This window comes from Cimex lectularius, unplaced genomic scaffold (genome assembly GCF_000648675.2).
Source record: "Cimex lectularius strain Harlan isolate CLEC.00 unplaced genomic scaffold, Clec_2.1 scaffold219, whole genome shotgun sequence".
Classification (NCBI taxonomy): Eukaryota; Metazoa; Arthropoda; class Insecta; order Hemiptera; family Cimicidae; genus Cimex; species Cimex lectularius.
Genome location: NW_019392873.1, coordinates 606,807 through 625,311, shown reverse-complemented (window position 1 = coordinate 625,311; position 18,505 = coordinate 606,807). Strand labels below are relative to the sequence as shown.

At 30.8% G+C, this 18,505-nt stretch overlaps 2 protein-coding genes across 6 annotated transcripts; one reads left to right on the top strand and one right to left on the bottom strand.

Annotated features, from left to right (window-relative positions):
* The first annotated feature begins 63 nt into the window (after window positions 1-63).
* On the top strand, window positions 64-13,710 carry LOC106667936 (rho guanine nucleotide exchange factor 7). Of its 5 annotated transcripts, none has more exons than XM_014396240.2 (14): window positions 65-262; window positions 406-527; window positions 708-834; window positions 897-1,059; window positions 4,767-4,985; window positions 5,047-5,251; window positions 5,307-5,455; window positions 5,694-5,766; window positions 5,843-5,921; window positions 6,004-6,122; window positions 6,387-6,501; window positions 6,564-6,653; window positions 12,729-12,786; window positions 12,847-13,710. In XM_014396240.2, the coding sequence occupies exons 2-14, from the start codon at window positions 459-461 to the stop codon at window positions 13,022-13,024; spliced, it is 1,644 nt and encodes a 547-aa protein (XP_014251726.1). In that variant the 5' UTR covers window positions 65-262; window positions 406-458; the 3' UTR covers window positions 13,025-13,710. The 5 variants fall into 5 exon arrangements, with proteins under 5 accessions (XP_014251727.1, XP_014251726.1, XP_014251723.1 ...); XM_014396237.2 differs by having other exon boundaries at window positions 5,843-5,942; XM_014396241.2 differs by lacking the exons at window positions 12,729-12,786; window positions 12,847-13,710 and adding an exon at window positions 10,094-10,701 and having other exon boundaries at window positions 64-262; window positions 5,843-5,942.
* Window positions 13,711-15,189: 1,479 nt separating this feature from the next.
* Window positions 15,190-18,257, bottom strand: LOC106667937. Its single transcript, XM_014396243.2, has 4 exons — window positions 17,794-18,257; window positions 17,563-17,717; window positions 15,638-15,775; window positions 15,190-15,567 (listed from the first exon to the last, which is right to left on the bottom strand). The coding sequence occupies exons 1-4, from the start codon at window positions 17,867-17,869 to the stop codon at window positions 15,370-15,372; spliced, it is 567 nt and encodes a 188-aa protein (XP_014251729.1). The 5' UTR covers window positions 17,870-18,257; the 3' UTR covers window positions 15,190-15,369.
* Window positions 18,258-18,505: the final 248 nt, after the last annotated feature.

The window sequence follows — 18,505 nt, the reverse complement described above, 5'->3', positions numbered from 1 at the left end:
TGGGAAGTTGCGTTGGTGATCTCTACAGGGAAGATCGGGGACTATTAATTGATAGGGCATGTAAAGGTATAACCTCAGGAAGTGTAAAGGAGTAGAATTATGGCATAGGTGTATTCAGTATTGCATTTTCTAATTGAGAATAAGGAAAATGAAAAACTCAACGATGTAAAACAAAGTTTTTTTTCGTAAATAACGACTTTTTATTTTTATTTTTTGCCTAATCTAGTATCTTCGGAAATAAAAAAGTATTTTAGAACGGTCTGTAAGTAGTAAATGTAAATTTTTCTTCTTTCTAAATTGACATGACCATTGAACAAATGTCGATATTTGCATTTTTAAATACGGATTATTAACCAGTTCCATATTACTCACGCTTACTTGAATAAAAAAACAAAATGTTTTCAGGGATGCAAGTAGTTATTTTTTAAATTAATTAATTGAAACAGTTAAAATAAACAATGGGAGTTGAAGGACAGCCCTTTTTAGTTCAGGCCATTTATTCTTTTAAAGGGCAGAATAATGATGAGGTATGTATTAAACAAGCAGGACAAATAATATCCTTAACAAAGAATTGAAAATGATATTTACTTAAAAACAAAATTCATATTTTTCATTTACAAAAGTAATTAAAACTGTACTGTCAGTACAAGTGTCATGGAATTTTTTTAATATGTTAATAAGGTTTAACTCAAACATAATTGTTTCAGCTATGTTTCAAGAAAGGCGATATAATAACAGTAACACAGGAAGAGGAGGGTGGATGGTGGGAAGGTACTTTGGGCGAAAAGACCGGCTGGTTTCCTTCAAATTACGTCAAGGAGTACATCGTTCAAAGTAACATTAGCTACAAGTCATACGCATAAAGTTGAATTGTCATTTCGTACGTTTGATTACAGCTGATAATTTAAGTCCTTTGAAAACATCGAATGATATAACTGTTCAACAAAGGGCATACAGGACAGTGGTGATTAAAGATTTGGTCGATTCGGAACGCTCATTTATAAGTGATTTGCAACAGTTAATTAGCTCAATTTTGTTTCCTCTAGAAAAAGCTCATGTGTAAGTGGTCTTTAAAATTAAATAGCATGTATCTAATAGCATTTTATTTATTTTTCTTTGAAATTTTTCTGAATGTTTGGAGTGACAAATTGTTCTGTGTCGATGTTGGAATTATTTTGTTTTATTTTACCAGGGTGAGTTCAAAGTCTGTGCAATTTTATTTTTATTGGTACAGTAAATGTTTATTTGTCCTTGGAACTTTAGTAATATTAAATACTTAATAGCCTTTCATTTATTCAGTTTTATTTTAAACAGAACAATTTTAAAAATGGGCGTTAGGAATTTAAATTTATATTATTAAATTTTTTTGAGCATTATTAAAATGCTGCTAAGTTGCACATGTACTCTGTGATGACAAGATAAAAATAGTGTCTACATTTGCCGCTCTAGTGGTTAAAAAAAATTAATAAATAAACAAAATAATAAAAAAAAATAAATTGATCAAGAACTGCTTCAATCTTTCTATTTATTTATGAATATCTGTGCATTTCAGGGCCTATCTTGCTTCCCTCTTCTAGCCTTCTGGGAGTCATAACATAATTCATGGCAGTAGTTCAGGCCAGATAGGCCCCAAAATGTATTGGCATTAATTAATAAATAAATAATCAGTATTTATGAAAGGTATTGGTTGTGATAAAAAAGTCGGTGTCACAAGCGGGATTTGAACCCATGACCTTCGGCTAAATACGCTGCTACTCTACCACTTGAGCTATCGTGACTTCGATCTTCTCGGACACTAACTTGCCATCTCAACCTCACCACTCGAATTTTCCCTCCTTTTTGCCATTTTTCAAATCGAATTCGAGTCCCGCTCATGACACCGACTTTTTATCTCAACCAATACCTTTCATAAATATTAATTAATTGAAAAATGTTAAATGGTCAATCAGACTACGAACTGTAATGGATAAATAATAAGGTTGAAGCAATTTCTTTATAAGTCCAAATGAATAACAATCAATTAAAAAAGGAGGAGCAGTATCAGTTTGTAGAATAATGTAATTCTTAATATCAAAAGTTGAATATGAATGAACCTCATTAATTCTTAATAGACACACAGTTATGACATCTGCAGTGTTTAGAAATATATTAAAGCTTCCTGGGAAAATATGTAGTACATGACTACTGTGTTACAATTATCTCAGTGTGTCATAAATTCAAAATCTGTAGAAGTGTGACACACAAATTGACAGTACAGCAATGGAGTTAAGGTAAAAAAAAAGTTTAAAAAAATCATCCTCATTATGTATCCTCTTTTTTTTTAAATATTATATAATCATAATGTTTAATAAATGTGAATGAAAAAGATATAATTGTGAAACTTGAGGAATTAACTCTATTGCTATAAAGTATGGGCCAAAAATTATCTTGTCAAGAGATCCCAAATTTTTTTCGACGGGAAAACCCAAGACACTTAATAATCATAATTAACAAAAAGATGGCCTCAACGTTTAAGGTGTTGACAAGGCTACTCATCACTGAAAGGGTCTGTAATGAACTTTTTTTAAAAACCTCAGCATTTGAGGGAGGGTTCATATAACCTCAGTTGAAATATCTTTTTAAAAAATAAATAAATATTAAATATTAAACATGAGCGTAATTACAGTCCAGACCTCACCATCAGCAATAAGCCCCCATACACCTACAATTAAATTGTGCAAACGTGCATTGTACAACAGACTGTTGTGCAAACAAGGTCCCCCATACACTATATACATTTTTTTTTTTGCAAACTCCGGTTGCTTTTGTCTTGTTTTAATTGAAACATGGCGTCTCGCTACGCAGCCTGTTTAACTATAATAATTTCTATTGCGTCGAATGTTGGTGTTAAAAAAAGAAAAAGGTACAAAGAGTCTGGATGAAAGAGTGGTTAAAGAAAAGATCTGTTTTTAGCCAAGTAAAACTTCACAAAGAACTTCAATTGAGTTCACCACTTGACTATAAAAATTATTTGCAAATGGACCCCATAACTTTTGGTAAATTACTAGAAATAACACCATTTATACGAAAAGAAGACACAAGAAACAACTGAAGTAATTGCACAATATGTCTCTAGAGCTCATACATGATGCGACAGTTGCGCAACACCACTCGTGCAATTAATTTCAAACAGTTTTGAATTTCTGCACTTAGTTGCACAGCACGTCAAACAACACCATACGCTGTACAATTGTTTGCACAACAGCCTCAGTTGTGCAATTTGTTCGTAGGTGTATGGGGGACTACAATCACTTTTTCAAGCCAATGACATTTTATCTAAGGCAAACAGTTTATGAATGGAAATGTTGAAGCTGTCTGTTGATTTTTATTCTTTCCCCTCAAAGAATCCTCTTCAAATAGAAGATAGTTTCCTAAATATAGGTTCAATTAATTGAAATCACTTTATCCTCCATAATTCCACTTGTCCTTCAGTCTATCGAGATGCAAAACCTATTCCTTACTTCAATTTGTAGTGCGCTATGTGTAATTATTGACTAACTAAATTGAAAAAAAAAACACTAACATCCATCAACAGATGATAATAATAAGGTGGAGGCTACTTGGAAACGTTATTTCTCAAGTATTCTTCTGGCTTATTCTACTTTTCCTAATTCCTTAGTTCAGTTAAATTGACTCCTTTTAAGGAAGGTATTGACTGTCATTGCTGCAATTCTTTTTCCAAGTGTTCTCAATCCTAAGTTACATCTTTTAAGTGGTTGCATCACATTTAATGGTATTTGGGTGGCAGTTTCTTCATTTCCATTGCATATACAGATGGGTTCATCGTTGAATGCCGTTAGAAGATATAGAACCTATTACTACTCTGAATTTTATTTATTATTATTGTTTATTTATTTATTTTTCTCACCCTCAGTCACACAATGGCACAAGCGGGATTCGAACCCATGATCTTTGGCTAGATACGCTGCTGCTCTACCACTTGAGCTATCGTGACCTCAATCCACTCGGACACCAAATTCCCATCTCAACCCCACCTTTTGAATTTTCCCTCCTTTTTGCCATTTTTCAAGTTGGCACGAAGATCGTGGGTTCGAATCCCGCTCGTGCCATTGACTTTTTATCTCAACTAAAAACCTTAATTAATTGTAACATAATTATATTTGTTTTTCTCCTGATTTCTTCTTCTCATTCATTTGTTGACTGTTAAAACTTAATAGGAACAACTTCAAATAGATAAGAGATAAATAAGTAAAAGATAAATAAATCAAAGTGAAAACACATACAATGCTCACCCTGGTATTATGTTAAAGTTATTAGATAGTAGTTTACTACATATTGTAAAATGGTCTGATCCCTTGTCCAACATGGTTGTAAAGCTTTTGTGAAGATTAGTAATTACTTAAATTTATGAACCTCATTTTACTTGTTTCTGAATTGCTTGTATATTGATTTGAAATGTTAAAGTTTTTGTTTTTGTACACCTTGAATATTTGGACATTCTCCTATCATGAATGAATTTTAAAAGAATTGATATTTATTACTTTCAATAAACTCTTAAACCAAATACTAAGTGTTATTAAATTGATTTATTAAATAAGAGTATTTATTAAAGTCAGTTTTGTGAGATATTTAAGGTGTCAGACCTATAATAATAGGTCTAATATTTGTACTTGATTTTATAAAAGAAAATTTTGAGTGAAATACCGGCAAATGATAAAGGCACAGATATAGATAATTTTTTTATTTTATTTATGTATCATTTTCAGTTTGTCAAAAGAAGAATTCAATGAAGTTATTGGTAATTTAAAAGAAGTAGTCAGCCTTCATGAAACACTGTTGTGCAATGTGGAAACAGCGTTGGTGAAATCTCCCAATGAACAACGTGTCGGAAAGGTGATGCTTTTGATGGCTCCCAGATTCAAACAGACCCACCAAACTTACTGTAATGGTCATCCATCAGCAGCTTTTGTTATAAATAAACACAAGTAATTATTTTATAAGTGTATATTCATTCCTAAAACTTATTCATATTTATTCCGTTTTTAGAGACAAGTTGAGTGCTTACTTGCAACAACTCGGAGAAAACGGCCAGCAATCAAGCATACTAGTTCTAACATCCGGGCTCAGCAAACCTTTCAGACGCCTCGAACGCTATAGCAATCACCTTCAGGAGTTAGAGAGACACTTGGAAGAGAGCCATCCTGACCGTGGTGATACTCAAAGGGCTGCAGCTGTCTTCAAAGAGATCGCTGTATGTTGCAATTTAATTTCGTTGCATTCATGATTTATTCAATTATTAATTTCAGGTTTCATGTTCTCTAATACGCCGACAAAAAGAAATGGAGCTGGATATAACAACAGGTGGAGTTAGAGGCTGGGAAGGGCAGGATATTGCAAAACTGGGTAGTATAATTCATATGGGATCAGTCGCTGTTGGTCCAGACCACAAAGATAGGTAATTTACAATTGTTATCTCTAGTATTGAGTTATGAGGTTTAAAAATATGAAACAATTTAAACAATGAAAATTGTTTATTTCACTTTTAATTCTTAAGAAATGATTTGTTTTCAACAACTAGTGTAATAAACAGTTCATTGCTTTCAGATATCTTGTACTGTGTTTATTTCACTTTTAAATCTTAAGAAATGATTTGTTTTCAACAACTAGTGTAATAAACAGTTCATTGCTTTCAGATATCTTGTACTGTTCCCAACAACTCTTTTGATGTTAAGTACAAGCCACAGAATGAGTGCGTTTATTTATGAAGTAAGAGCTTTAGATGTTTAACTTTTTCTTACCAATACAGGATTCAGTATCACAGTATTTTTATTTTCATTTTCAGGGAAAACTTCCGCTAACTGGCATAAAAGTAAACAAACTGGAAGATACGGAAAATTACAAAAACGCTTTCGAAATCGTTGGTAAGGGAGTGTCGGTCTTTGGTAATTATCAGCTTCGAGCTCATTGTTCCGCGTTTATATTCAAAGTTGTATTGATTTACAGGTTGTCTCATCGAAAGGATCCTTGCTATTTGCCAAACAAAAGAAGATCAGCAGAAATGGGTTGAGCTTATCACAAAACAGTGCGAGGTCATTGGTGCCAAATCGTCTCATATTCAACGAGTAAGAATCAATAATTTTTAGTTTTTCAATAAAAAATAAGTTTACGATTGTAACAAGGTTGATTTTATAAGAAATTATATTTTTTAATCGCAGCTTAGAACTCCAGCTACACATTAAAATGTTGGTGTATTTTAAAAGATATTTTCTTTATTTTTTAGCTCATTATTATTTTACAAAATTATAAAAATAATTCTGTCTGCACCTTAAATTAACGTTTCAGAACCAAATTATGTTTACAACTTTATTAAACAAATTTTTCAATAGGCTTCAGAGATTGTGGTCGATGCCAATTTGGAAGGTCCTTGGTCAATAAGTTGTCTTCGTCCATCTGCACCCTGTAGGTCCAGTCTTTTAAAAAGTGACAAACCTCCGCCTAAAAGTATGGCATAGCAACTTTTTTCACATTTTTTTTTGTATAGTTTAACTTTTTCTTTTGTCAAGGTGAAAAAAGTTTCGAGGAGGACGCAGAGATTCTAAGAGTCATAGAGTCTTATTGTACAACTGCTAATTCACGATTTACTCTCAATTCAGGTAAGCACTTAATTAGTAGGTTTGTATTGTTTAATTATTCAATTTATTAGTCAAAACTCGACTTTATTTTTTTTTGGTCTGGATAATTGAACAATACTACACATTATCGGTCAATCCAATCTCAAGTGTTTTAGCATGCCCCCTACTTTCTTTTTTGTGAAATAATTATTTTTTGCATGAGCATGTTCAGTGGAGAAATAATATTTTACTTACTACATTATTTTTTCCTGTTATTCAGTTGACATAACAAGGCTAACATGTATAATTTGCTAATAACAAGCAAAAAAATATGTATAGTTGTTATTAATTTAAAAGTTTTGTAATTTCTAAATGGATCTCTCATTTAAATGTTTCCTTGAATTGTAATTTGTAAATAAAGAAAAGAAAAAGCATGTTTATGTTAAACATTTATAAATTTTGTTAAAATCTGCTTTTAGAAATGCTTGTAAAGTGTTTTTTTTTTATGTTTAATTTTTTATTATTTTTATGTGCTTTATAGAAATTTACTAAAAAAATTGAGGTACAAGTTTTTAAAAACTTGAAACTAAGCTTTGTTGTATTTTTATCATTTCCAAAATAGTTGGTATACCGATTCGGAGTTTATACACAAAATTTCAATTCCAAGAAACGGAATACACAGAATTTCAACTTCATCTGTTAAAGATTTTTTTTACATTTTTATTTTTTTCTTTATTTTTATTTATTTATTTTTTTATATATATTTTTTTTAATTATGCTGTGAGTTGCAAAATGAGTTTCCCTGCACAGGGCTTGTCAGAAATGTTCTTTTTAAATGGACCAATATTTTCATCGTATTTTCACTTGAACAAATAAAAACATTTTCTTACAACAAACCATCAAGACAATTTATTCAATAACAATTCATGGGAATACAGATAAAATTGTACCTTTTATCAAAATTAGCAAGTGACAATGGCAAATATCCATATTTATGACCTGGGTTTAAATCAAGTGGTTAATATTTGCCACTAAAGGATGCATAGCTTGCTTTAATTAGACCTATTTCAAAAATAGTTGAGTACTTGATTTTCCTCTATCACATTTTAGACCTACCATATAAGTGATCTAAAAGTGATAGGGATACTCAATTCCATCATGGCCCTCTCACATGCATACTAACAAATATATTCACTCTCTCAAAAAATAAATACAAGAAGAAATATCTATCAAGATAAAATAACAATTTCCTCCAACACCAGACTCACATTGCAACCTCAGTGCATGGCCACCCTTGCTGTTCTTGGGCCTGTCTGTGAAGACAAGGCGAAAACTGGCATACCTTGATCTAAGTTCCAGAAATTTAGCTTCATAAAGGTATGGTAGGCCACCACTGAGCGTCCTGGTGTCCTGGATAAGTTTGACCAGAAGGACCCAGTGCAAAGTTTGCGTTGAACTTGCAATATAAATAAACTTGCATGGGTATTGAAATGACCTAGTCAATAGTGCTTCTGAGCCTAACTTAAGTAAAAATGAAAACCCTGGATTGTTGGCATCGTCGAAATAGGTGATTGTCAAGACCCTTTGGAGGAAAGAGGATGTCCTGTATTTTATTTGGTAAACATATATTATACGAGCTATTATTCAACTTTATTTCTCTGATACTAATTATCACAATTTGATAAAATTAGTTTATTAATGCAATTTTACTTTTTAACATATCAATTTGAAGAAAAGTTTTCAAAAATCTATGATCCCCACATTTATTTAGACATAATTTGAGAAGCCCTGCTATGGAAGACCCATTATTACTATAATCTAAATCATTTTATATTATAAATATACTCATACATTATAATGTGTGATTGTTAGTGACCATTAGCCAATGATTATTTGGAGATCGTGAGGTGCGGTCTGGTGTGACGGTGTAGGTTTTAGAAAAACATTTTCTTTATCGTGCCAACGTTTCGATCTTTATTGTGATCTTCTTCACAATGATTGTATAAACAATGTTTGTAAATTCCAGGCCCTGAAGATGATCTCAATGAAGATCGAAACGTTGGCACGATAAAGAAAATGTTTTTTTAAAACCTCCATCACAACAGGCCGTATCTCACGATCCCCAAATAATACATAATATCATACCATATTACATAAAAACAGCTATTATATGATTTTCAAACATAACAAACAATTGTACTTTTTCTAGTGTTAATGGAAATCAGAATTTGCTTTACATTTTTATAAACTCAGCCAGGATTCATTTGTAAGCAATATACATTTTAAACGCCACATTTTTAAGGGGTTAGTAATTAGGGAAAGAAATCCTTATAAATTGAATTTTATTGTAATGTTTACTAATTACTTAAAAGAATCAGTACGTTAATAAATAGTAACTTAGATTTAAAAGCATTATCATTTTGGTGTAGAATTTAAATTTAAACAAACAAGCGCTGTGTATACAAGACTGGCATACGTTTTCAAACAGTAAAAATTAGATGTTGAAATTTTGTTTTATAGCATGTTATTATTATTGTAAAATAAGTATTGTATTTTTATTGCCAAGTAAGCTTGCATGACTTCACGATGTACTTTATTATTTTTGCTCTGGCACATTTGTAATGTTTAATTTTATTGACATTTTGTTATGAAATTTTTTTTACTACATTGTAAATAAATATTTTGGGCTGTAAATTTTTGAAGAGTAGTACAGACTGCCTTTAGATTTGTAATGATGTGATTATTTTGAAGTTTTTGTCATTCCTCCAGCTTGTCAGTGTGATCAAAAATGACAATTATCGCCACTTAATCTCTAATATTTAAAAAAATTGTATCTTTGTTTCTTTTGTGTGGAAATAGAAAGCAATGTAATAACTTGATTGTAAGCTTTTGAATGGGAATGACCCCCAGATACGTGTTCTGCACATTTTAATATTCAGTTGAATGAAAGTGAAGAAAATAAGATTTTGCGCGTTTGGTTTTTTCAAGTCATGGTCTGTGGTGTGATTTACAGTATCATTGCATTCCTCGAGGTTGAGACAGCATAAACCAAGAACTGGCATTCTATCATGGCTCATCGATTGAATCTCTTCCTTCGTTGTCATAAGTTTAGCAGGTTTAACTTCAGCATCACTATAATTAAAGGATTTGCACGCCTGGAAAGAAGTTATGCCATAGTATCGTTATAGATTAATTTTATATTTAAAAAGTGACATATTAAAAAAAAAAATTGTGCAGAAAAATCTGTTAACAGTAAATGGCATTAGTGTATTTTTGGTTGTAAACAAAATAACATATTGTGTACACTAGACATAACTTGTTTTTTAGGTGTGCATTTTACTAATATTAAACATTTGGATTTGGTTTTTGTTAAAAACTTAACTTTGAAAACTAAAAAATAACACATTTTAAATGCATTTGGATTAAAAATTGAAATTTAACCCGAGAGAGCTGGAAGAATAAATGTCAAGTTTATTACTTAGATGCACTTCGGAGACAGCTGGCTGCTTCAAGTGAAAACCAAGTTGCCCCCAAGAAGAAAACAAAGCCAAGAAGGGCGTCAACTTGGTGTTGTGCACATCTCTCTCCAGTTTTAAAAGCGATCACAAAGGCACACCTTGACTGATATTGTTTGTGATCTGATGCAATTTAATAATATTGCCTAAATGTAAGGAAATCGCTTAAAATTTGTTTGTGCCAAGAAACGATTTTCAGTTACCAACTTGTGCCATATTTTAATATTGTATAAATTTAAGTTTAAAAGTTCTTTGTTAAATTTAATTTAATATGACTTTTAAATTGAGAAAGTAATCGAATTATATTGGAAAAAAAATAATGGACAGATATAATTATTGATAATTAACAGCAAAATACATATTTATTTGTAATAATTTTGCACATTTATTATGTGCCGTTGACATTTGGTTTTTACAAAAAACTAGTAGGAATATTTTTTTTAATTTTATTTCATTTAATATACCTTCAGGTGACACTCATAGATACATTTTGTATCACATCATGTGATTTTGTTATATTGCTTAAATTTTATTTTCAATTTTACACAATTATTTTTATTTTTAATAAAATAAAAATGTAGCCAGTGTGATATATTTTGTTTGTGTTATGATTTCACATTTCAATTTATAAAAACGGTTTTAAAAAAATTCAGTAAATAAAAATGTTTGACTATAATTAAATAAATTTTGTGCTGTTTAAGTTTTGAATTTTTAATCGATTACTTTCTCTATGAAAATGCACAAATATAAAAGTTATAATTATAATACATTGCTGATCAAAATCTGCTTGTTAGTACAGTGAATCATTTAACTGTTTTAGTTCCTTTTTTTAAGAATGTAGTTAATTAAAAGTTGATATTAATTTATAAAACCAATGTGCCTGGTTTATTTACACATTTAAAATTATATATGTATGTATTAATATATAAAATAATATAATAATGTAATTATGCTTACAGAACAAATATATAATTTATACGTAGCATATTTAAAAATATAAAAGCTTCAAAATATTTTATATTATTGAAAATTGTTGCTGTTAGTTTTAATCTTAGAATTTTTAAACTTGTTTATTTTGTTTGTGAAAAATTTCAAAACTCCTTCACAAACTTTATTTTCTGTACCTGAATGTTTTGAATCTCCAAGAGATTTTTTAAAAATTAAAATCCAATTGAATTTATTGTTGAGGAATTAATGAACTGTGACAGTCGCATTTTTAAGTAAAAGTGGAACAAATAAAAGTACAATAATTTTATATTTACAAATTTGTGATTATTAATAAGCCTATATTTGGTGCCTTCAAATTTAATTTTTCTCAATATTATATTATACAATGTTATGTAAATAATAATTTTTCTACATTTAAAACGCACATGTAATACATAAGATATATTTATATAAAATATAATTACCTCAGCTCAGTCTTGAAGTAGAATTTAGTTTAAATTAATTTTTTTTTTAAATGAAGTGTATCAAGAGATAATGACTGTTTTTATGAATGATTATCATGGAATAATGCAAAAGGCTGAAAATATTCATGCAACTCTTAGTCGCTCATGTTTTGAAATGTTATAACTTTGTTGTAATACTCCACAATTGATTTTCCTTCTATGTTCATAGATTAACATTTTTTAAAAATTAATTTGAATAAAAGCGTGTGTATTACTTACATTTAATGTTAAGATTTTTTTTACTTTCATATATAAATTTTATGGTCATTTAGTAAATATAATTTCAAAACTATGATCATTTCATTTTTTTGTAAAGAAAGTAATCAAAGCCATTAAGACAGCTATGAAACTTTTTTATCAAGTACCAATTTTTTAAATATAAAACAAAAAATAACAGCAAAGACACAGGGAATACTTCAAGAACCTGTGGTGTTTATCGAAATAAGAAGTTGTAATTGTACATTAATGATATTGGTTTCATTAAAATGATGTATTTGTTATATAAGAAATAAAATTTTTAATTTAAAATCAAAATTCTTCTCTACCACTTAGCAAATTTTCTCCACTGAATTAGCAAATATATAACTACAACAAAATTAAAGGTTAATTATTTAAATAATCATAGCATTATATTGTTTTACATGAGATTGGGTTGGTGGTCTGCAGGCAGTTTTTTTGAGCCAGTCAACAGTACAATCATTTATTTATTTTTTTTAAATTGAGTAAATGATCAGTACGACCTGCTGATATTAAAGCGGAAAAATTTTGGCAGTAAGAAGATATTAAAAAGTTTAGTACAATTTGAAGTCAATTTAATTTTGTTTAAATATCTGGTTTACTCGTAATTTCGAACAACTGAAATTTGAGGTATGACTAGGAGTACTGCATCCAGCGATTATGTTGATGATCAAATTACATTTAGTTTTAAAACACCAAATCATATAAATGTTGAACATTTTAATTAAGTATTAAATTGAATTTTTTTAAATTGATTTATGGTCTCGTTAACACAAACAATTTTGGGACAATCTCGTATCAATTTCTCTAATAAAATTATTTCATTAATCCGATTTGTTTGCCTATTGGAAACAGTTTTACCTTTCCTTGTACTTATAATTCCACCAATTGATTTAATAAAAACATTATTTTAGACATTCTGGATGGAAATTTCAAACCGCTTGTCGAGAAGAACAACATGGGAAATTCAGAGTGAGTAATCCAACCCAAAATGTAATTTTTCAGTGTTTTAACGCTTAAAAGCTTTTCCAGGGATTTGTCTGGTACGGTTACTGAACTTCGAGAGCAGATACAACTCATTCAAAACGAGCTCCACACACTTCGTGGTGACGTTAGGGATGAGAAAAGTGCAAGGGAGCAACTACAGGCATTGCTCAACACCAAAGTCAACAGTGTTAAATCTGTAAACGAATTAGTTATTACAGAATAGTTGCTATTATACTGTTTAGTTTTTCATTATTACTTATTTTTAATTCAATTGACAGTATTTTTTAATATTTTCAGTTTTTTAACTAGCTTTGTATATGCTTATGTATAATTCGTACAATAATAGAATCATCAATCCTCAAAAAACAAAGTCTGATTTTCAAATGGTAATATTTCCGTCCAGTTTTTTTTTTTTTCTTTTTTTTCTATTGGAAACAGATTTACCTTTTCTTGGCCTTATAATTCCACTAACTGATTAAAATGTAAAAGTGATAATGCTGTGCCTTTTATATTTAAGTCATTCCATAAAAGCATTATGTTTTGAGACTGATTTAAAAAAATGTTAATTTTTTTTCTTCATAAACAATAATTTTATTTCAATGTTATCTAATAAGTATATGATTTATTATACATATATATTGAGAAAAAAAATGGGTTAATGATGTACACTAGGAAGCGGGGTTTGTGCTCCTCGGGTACTGCAGCCTTCTGGCTAAATGTACCTTAGAAAACAAGTTTAGATGTAAAAAAAAAGTTACTGTGTTTATGCTTAATAATTTTAAATATAAACAAAGCATCGGCTGAAAATTCAAGTATTATGTAAACAATTAAGGTTGATGTTAGCTAATAAAGCTTATCAAATGTTATATAAAGGACTAAGTTTAATTTTAAAATAATAAACAATTTCAATTTTCTTAACTTTTTTCCCCTAACACTGCAAACTTGTATACATAACTTTTAGTAAACCAACAGGTACTCCATCAATGAATTATGGTTAAGGCAAAACAATTTAATTTTTAAGAAACCCAATTTGTTATCGATTTATTTATTTATACTCAACTGTAGAAAATACTTGTTCAAACTCATTGGGACGAGGTGCGAATACTGCAATAATGCAGACGTAATCAGATTATTATATACCCGTGCTGTGCGTATGTTTTAAGAGCACTATTGCTAAGGCATGCAATTTTGACTTTTGTAGTAGTTCCTTTAGTTCTGTTTTATTGCTTTGGCCATCATATGTAAGTTGCATAGTGATCATGGGTCTTACGGAATGATCATTTAACCCACAAGTCTTGTATTCGCTGTCCTCTTTCGTCTGTTCTCTTTGTAACTACTTGGGAATGCTTTATTTTTTATTTTGCAGGTTTAACGCTATATAGGATTTATTTATACTGGTGATGATTGATGGCACGATTTAATCCATTCTGTATAAATTTGACCAGTGTCTGGTGATACTTTCTTCTGATTATTATGACTGTCATCTGCATACCCTTATTAGCTCAAGCAGGTTGTCCTCTTCAGTGACCATAAAATAGGTGATAATACTACTCCTTGGAGGCATTTCTCTCATAAATAACTGTATTTCATGTTGGCTTCGAGTTACAAATTTCTTACAATCCGAGAATTAAGAGTTTCTAATCAGCTTTTATAAATTGAATTATTTATTCCTCTTGTGGAGCTCCAAACCAAGGTTGATTTTTTTTTTTTTTTTGCCAGATTATAAGAAGGGTTCTACACTTGAGCAAGGTAAAGTTATAGATTCTGTTAATACATTATACCATTATTATCAGAAGTGAAAGATGGAATGAATCGTACAGTTTTCTCCAATTTCAATATAATCCTATAATCCGCCTAATCATTGAACCAATGTAACCAAATTAGTAATGTTAAGACACGTTCTACTACGCTCACAATGAAATTCAAATCAATATACAGAGGTTGGAGGTCAGAATACTGCTCAGGTAAAAATTTAAAATTCTCAATTAGAGAAATAATATCAGATGAGGTGTCACAAATGTCAATCACAGAACGCCCAACTCTTCTAATAGAAGAGAATTCATCTTTAATATCCCCTGGAAAATGACCATTCAAAACAATAAGGTTATCACAAAAATCTGTACCTTCTTTTCTCGCGCAGTGACACGATCATAATCAATGAAATTCTACGTTGATGCGATTAATGTTAGTTAAAAACATAACCAGATCCAAATATACATCTCATAATATATATTTTAACAGAATAATTTTGAGATGGAAGAAAACGGGCAACAATTTGACAATGCTGATGAAGTTATTGGATGACATGAATATAATGTTAGACCATTTTCCAACACAAATCACCAATAATTGTCATAACCAAAAAATAAAATAAAAGGATATAAAAAATTTAATCAGCAACCTTTTTGGAAATTTATTAAAACTTGTATGGATTTTTTAAATTTAAAACAGTATTTTTCACATGCCATAGTAAATATTTGATAGGGAAAATGTACAATTTGTATAAAAAATATATTAATTATTAATACATTAACTAATTAAAAATGAATACAAAGAGAATTTATCATTTTAGAAATCCAGTTTTTCTTTCAACGTCTTGCACAGTTCTTCCATTTGCGGCAACTTTGCTGTAGACTCCTGTAATGATTCCAAGCCACCTCTTAATTCGACAATATGCTGAAATTGTGCTTTGAGGCTGTTCATCAAGGTTTCTTCATTAAGAATGTTTTTCAAACATTGTCTCAACCTGCTCTCCAATACCACCAGCTTGAAAACAAAATTAGATCATTCTCTATACTCAATTCTTATTTATACAATTATTGAAAAGTACACCCACAGCCCTCAATTGGCATTTGCTGTTTTCAACTTCCTGTTCAACCTGTTTTTCATACTCTGGGGTATATTGGACTGATTGACACCTGTCCTGTTCCAATAAGATGTTGCTCTTTATGCCCAAAAATGTCTTGACAATTGACTGTAAAAACAATATATATAAATTAAAATAAAGAAGGGTTTATAATTGTTATGTATAGGGAAAATTTATAAAATAAATTACACAAATTAAATCTTTGTACATTTTTAATAGGATTGCAGTGGCGAGTGGTTAGTGTCCAGCTTGTATTTGCCATGCTAGTACTTTTGGGTTCATATCCTAGTATAACCCATGGCTTGATTAAAAAATGAATAAAGTATTGTAAAGTGGTTTGACCCCTCTTCCAAGATGCCCAACCAATGTTAAGCCCTTGTATATGACAGGAATTACTTTACTTTAAAACTTTTAATAAGTAGCTAACTTCCAGAGTTACAAATGTCATATAAAAAGGTAACCCATATTTGCTTAGCGGTCATAGTTATTCAGATATCGTGAGATGCGGTCGGGTGTGATTAGGTTTCAGAAAAACATTTTCTTTATCGTGCCAATGTTTCGACCTTTTATTGAGATCATCTTCAGGGCCTGGGATTTACAAACTATGTTCACATTTAACATTCGATGGATTCGAACCCACGACCTTCGGCTTGATACGCCAGCCACTGCTCTACCACCTGAGCTATCGTGACCTCGATCCACTCGGACATTAACTCCCCATCTCAACCCCACCTTATGAGTTTTCCCTCCTTTTGCCATTTTTCAAATGTCGTGTAATCGGTTTGGAGTGTACTTCATTTTAATTAATTAAATTCACTATTTTCGTGGTCCGCTTGACCAATTAATACTTTACAATTAATTAAGGTTTTTAGTTGAGATGAATAAAAGCTAATGGCACGAGAGGGATTCGGAAAAAAAAATTGAAAAATGGCAAAAGGAGGGAAAACTCATAAGGTGGGGTTGAGATGGGGAGTTGATGTCCGAGTGGATCGAGGTCACGATAGCTCAGGTGGTAGAGCAGCGGTGTATCAAGCCGAAGGTCGTGGGTTCGAATCCCTCTCGTGGCATTAGCTTTTTTTCATCTCAACTAAAAACCTTAATTAATTGTAAAGTATTAATTGGTCAAGCAGACCACGAAAATAGTGAAGTTAAATAAATTATTCAATTGATAAATAGAGAATACAGCAGCTCTTAAAGGTAGCAAAAAATCCAAATTATGTTTACACTCTAACATCAAATCTGCCTACCAGTGCACATTAACAAAAGATAAAACACCATCAAATCAAGTTCGCTACCTTGGGCTTTACTTAGATAGCAGACTTACATGGAACTCATGTACAAGATTAAAATGACAACAACTCACCACTCAGACACCATTACTATACTCAGACCACCCTGGGACCAAAATCAACATTAAGCATACATAAACTAACCGCTCACAGTGGACTTACAGTGCCAAACTGTGGAGCTCAGCCAAATCATCGAACAAACGTTTCATTGAAAAAAAGTCCAACAAATTCAATCTAAAGTTCTCCGCTGTATCCTTAATGCTCCCTTTTACATCACCAATCAAATGATCCATAAATATCTTAAAATCCCATTCGTGAAAGAACTTATCCAAACACACTTCCTCAATTTCCACTCTAAACTATCACTCCGCCCTCACGCACTAGCCCTAACTCTTTCCTCAATGTCCCACCCTTACAATCCTCCATGCTGTTTAAACCGACGGTGGCTTTCTGACCTTCTATCTTAACCTACCTAAGTTAAAAAGAGTTCCAGCATTGGTTGGTTTTTCTCCTAACTGCCTCTTGGTCGGACTGATCTGTCAGATTTGTATATAACTATACTATATATTTTATACAGAGAAGAACAAACAATTAGCAATCACTCACCCTGAGTTGGGCCTGGTGCTGTACAAGCGATTCGTTGTAAGAGGCAAGAAATGATCTCTTGGCACTTTCAATTTCCTCCTGTGTCATAATGTTAGTCAGCTTATTCGAAATGCTCTTTATCAGTCCTGCCATGATAACATCCATTGAGTTTGTAACTAAAAAAAAATACATATACGTAAATAAATAAACGTATATTTATGAACAAAAAAGTTGAATTTTTTGTAAATTTACTTCGTGTGACAACGTCGCTGGTTGAAAAACAATAAAATTGACATTCATACTCTTCCTCCCTGTCTTCCAGTTCCATTCTCGAAAGATGAGAAATCAGTTAAAATTCAGTTGAACAATAAAAACTTGTTTAACATAAGAAACACCGATTTAACAGTTACAGCAAGAAGGGTTTAATTTAATACTGAAAAGTTCAAATTTCAAATTAGAAAACCTCCTGTTCTTTAAATGATGCATTCACTAATTCAGGTTTTGTCCCGCCTTCAAGGGCCGTTGGTAGGGATGGCCGACTGTTGCCAACTATCGTCCCACGATTTCCCCTTCAAACCTACATAAATTGAAACCACATTTATTTACTATCAATTAAATTGTTGAATCTGATCGCATAAAAATGAAAAGAATGGGATGCTAGGGATGAGGAACCACAAATTTTAATGAAACTTTTTTGCTGATACTAAATTAAAAAATGCCTATAAGCAGGTGGGGAAAACATTTTCAAAATGTTTCAAATTTCAACTACTTTAAGTAATTTTTTTAAAAATACGTTTTTCTACTTTTGTTATTCATGTATATTCCATTAAAGTTAATAAATATCAATAGACTTGTTTTTGCTTTTTCATACCTAGGATAAGGAAGTATTATGCAGGATTGTATTAAAAGAGATCAAATACATCTTACAAATATGTTATAGCGTAGATGTTTCTTTTTTCCTCAA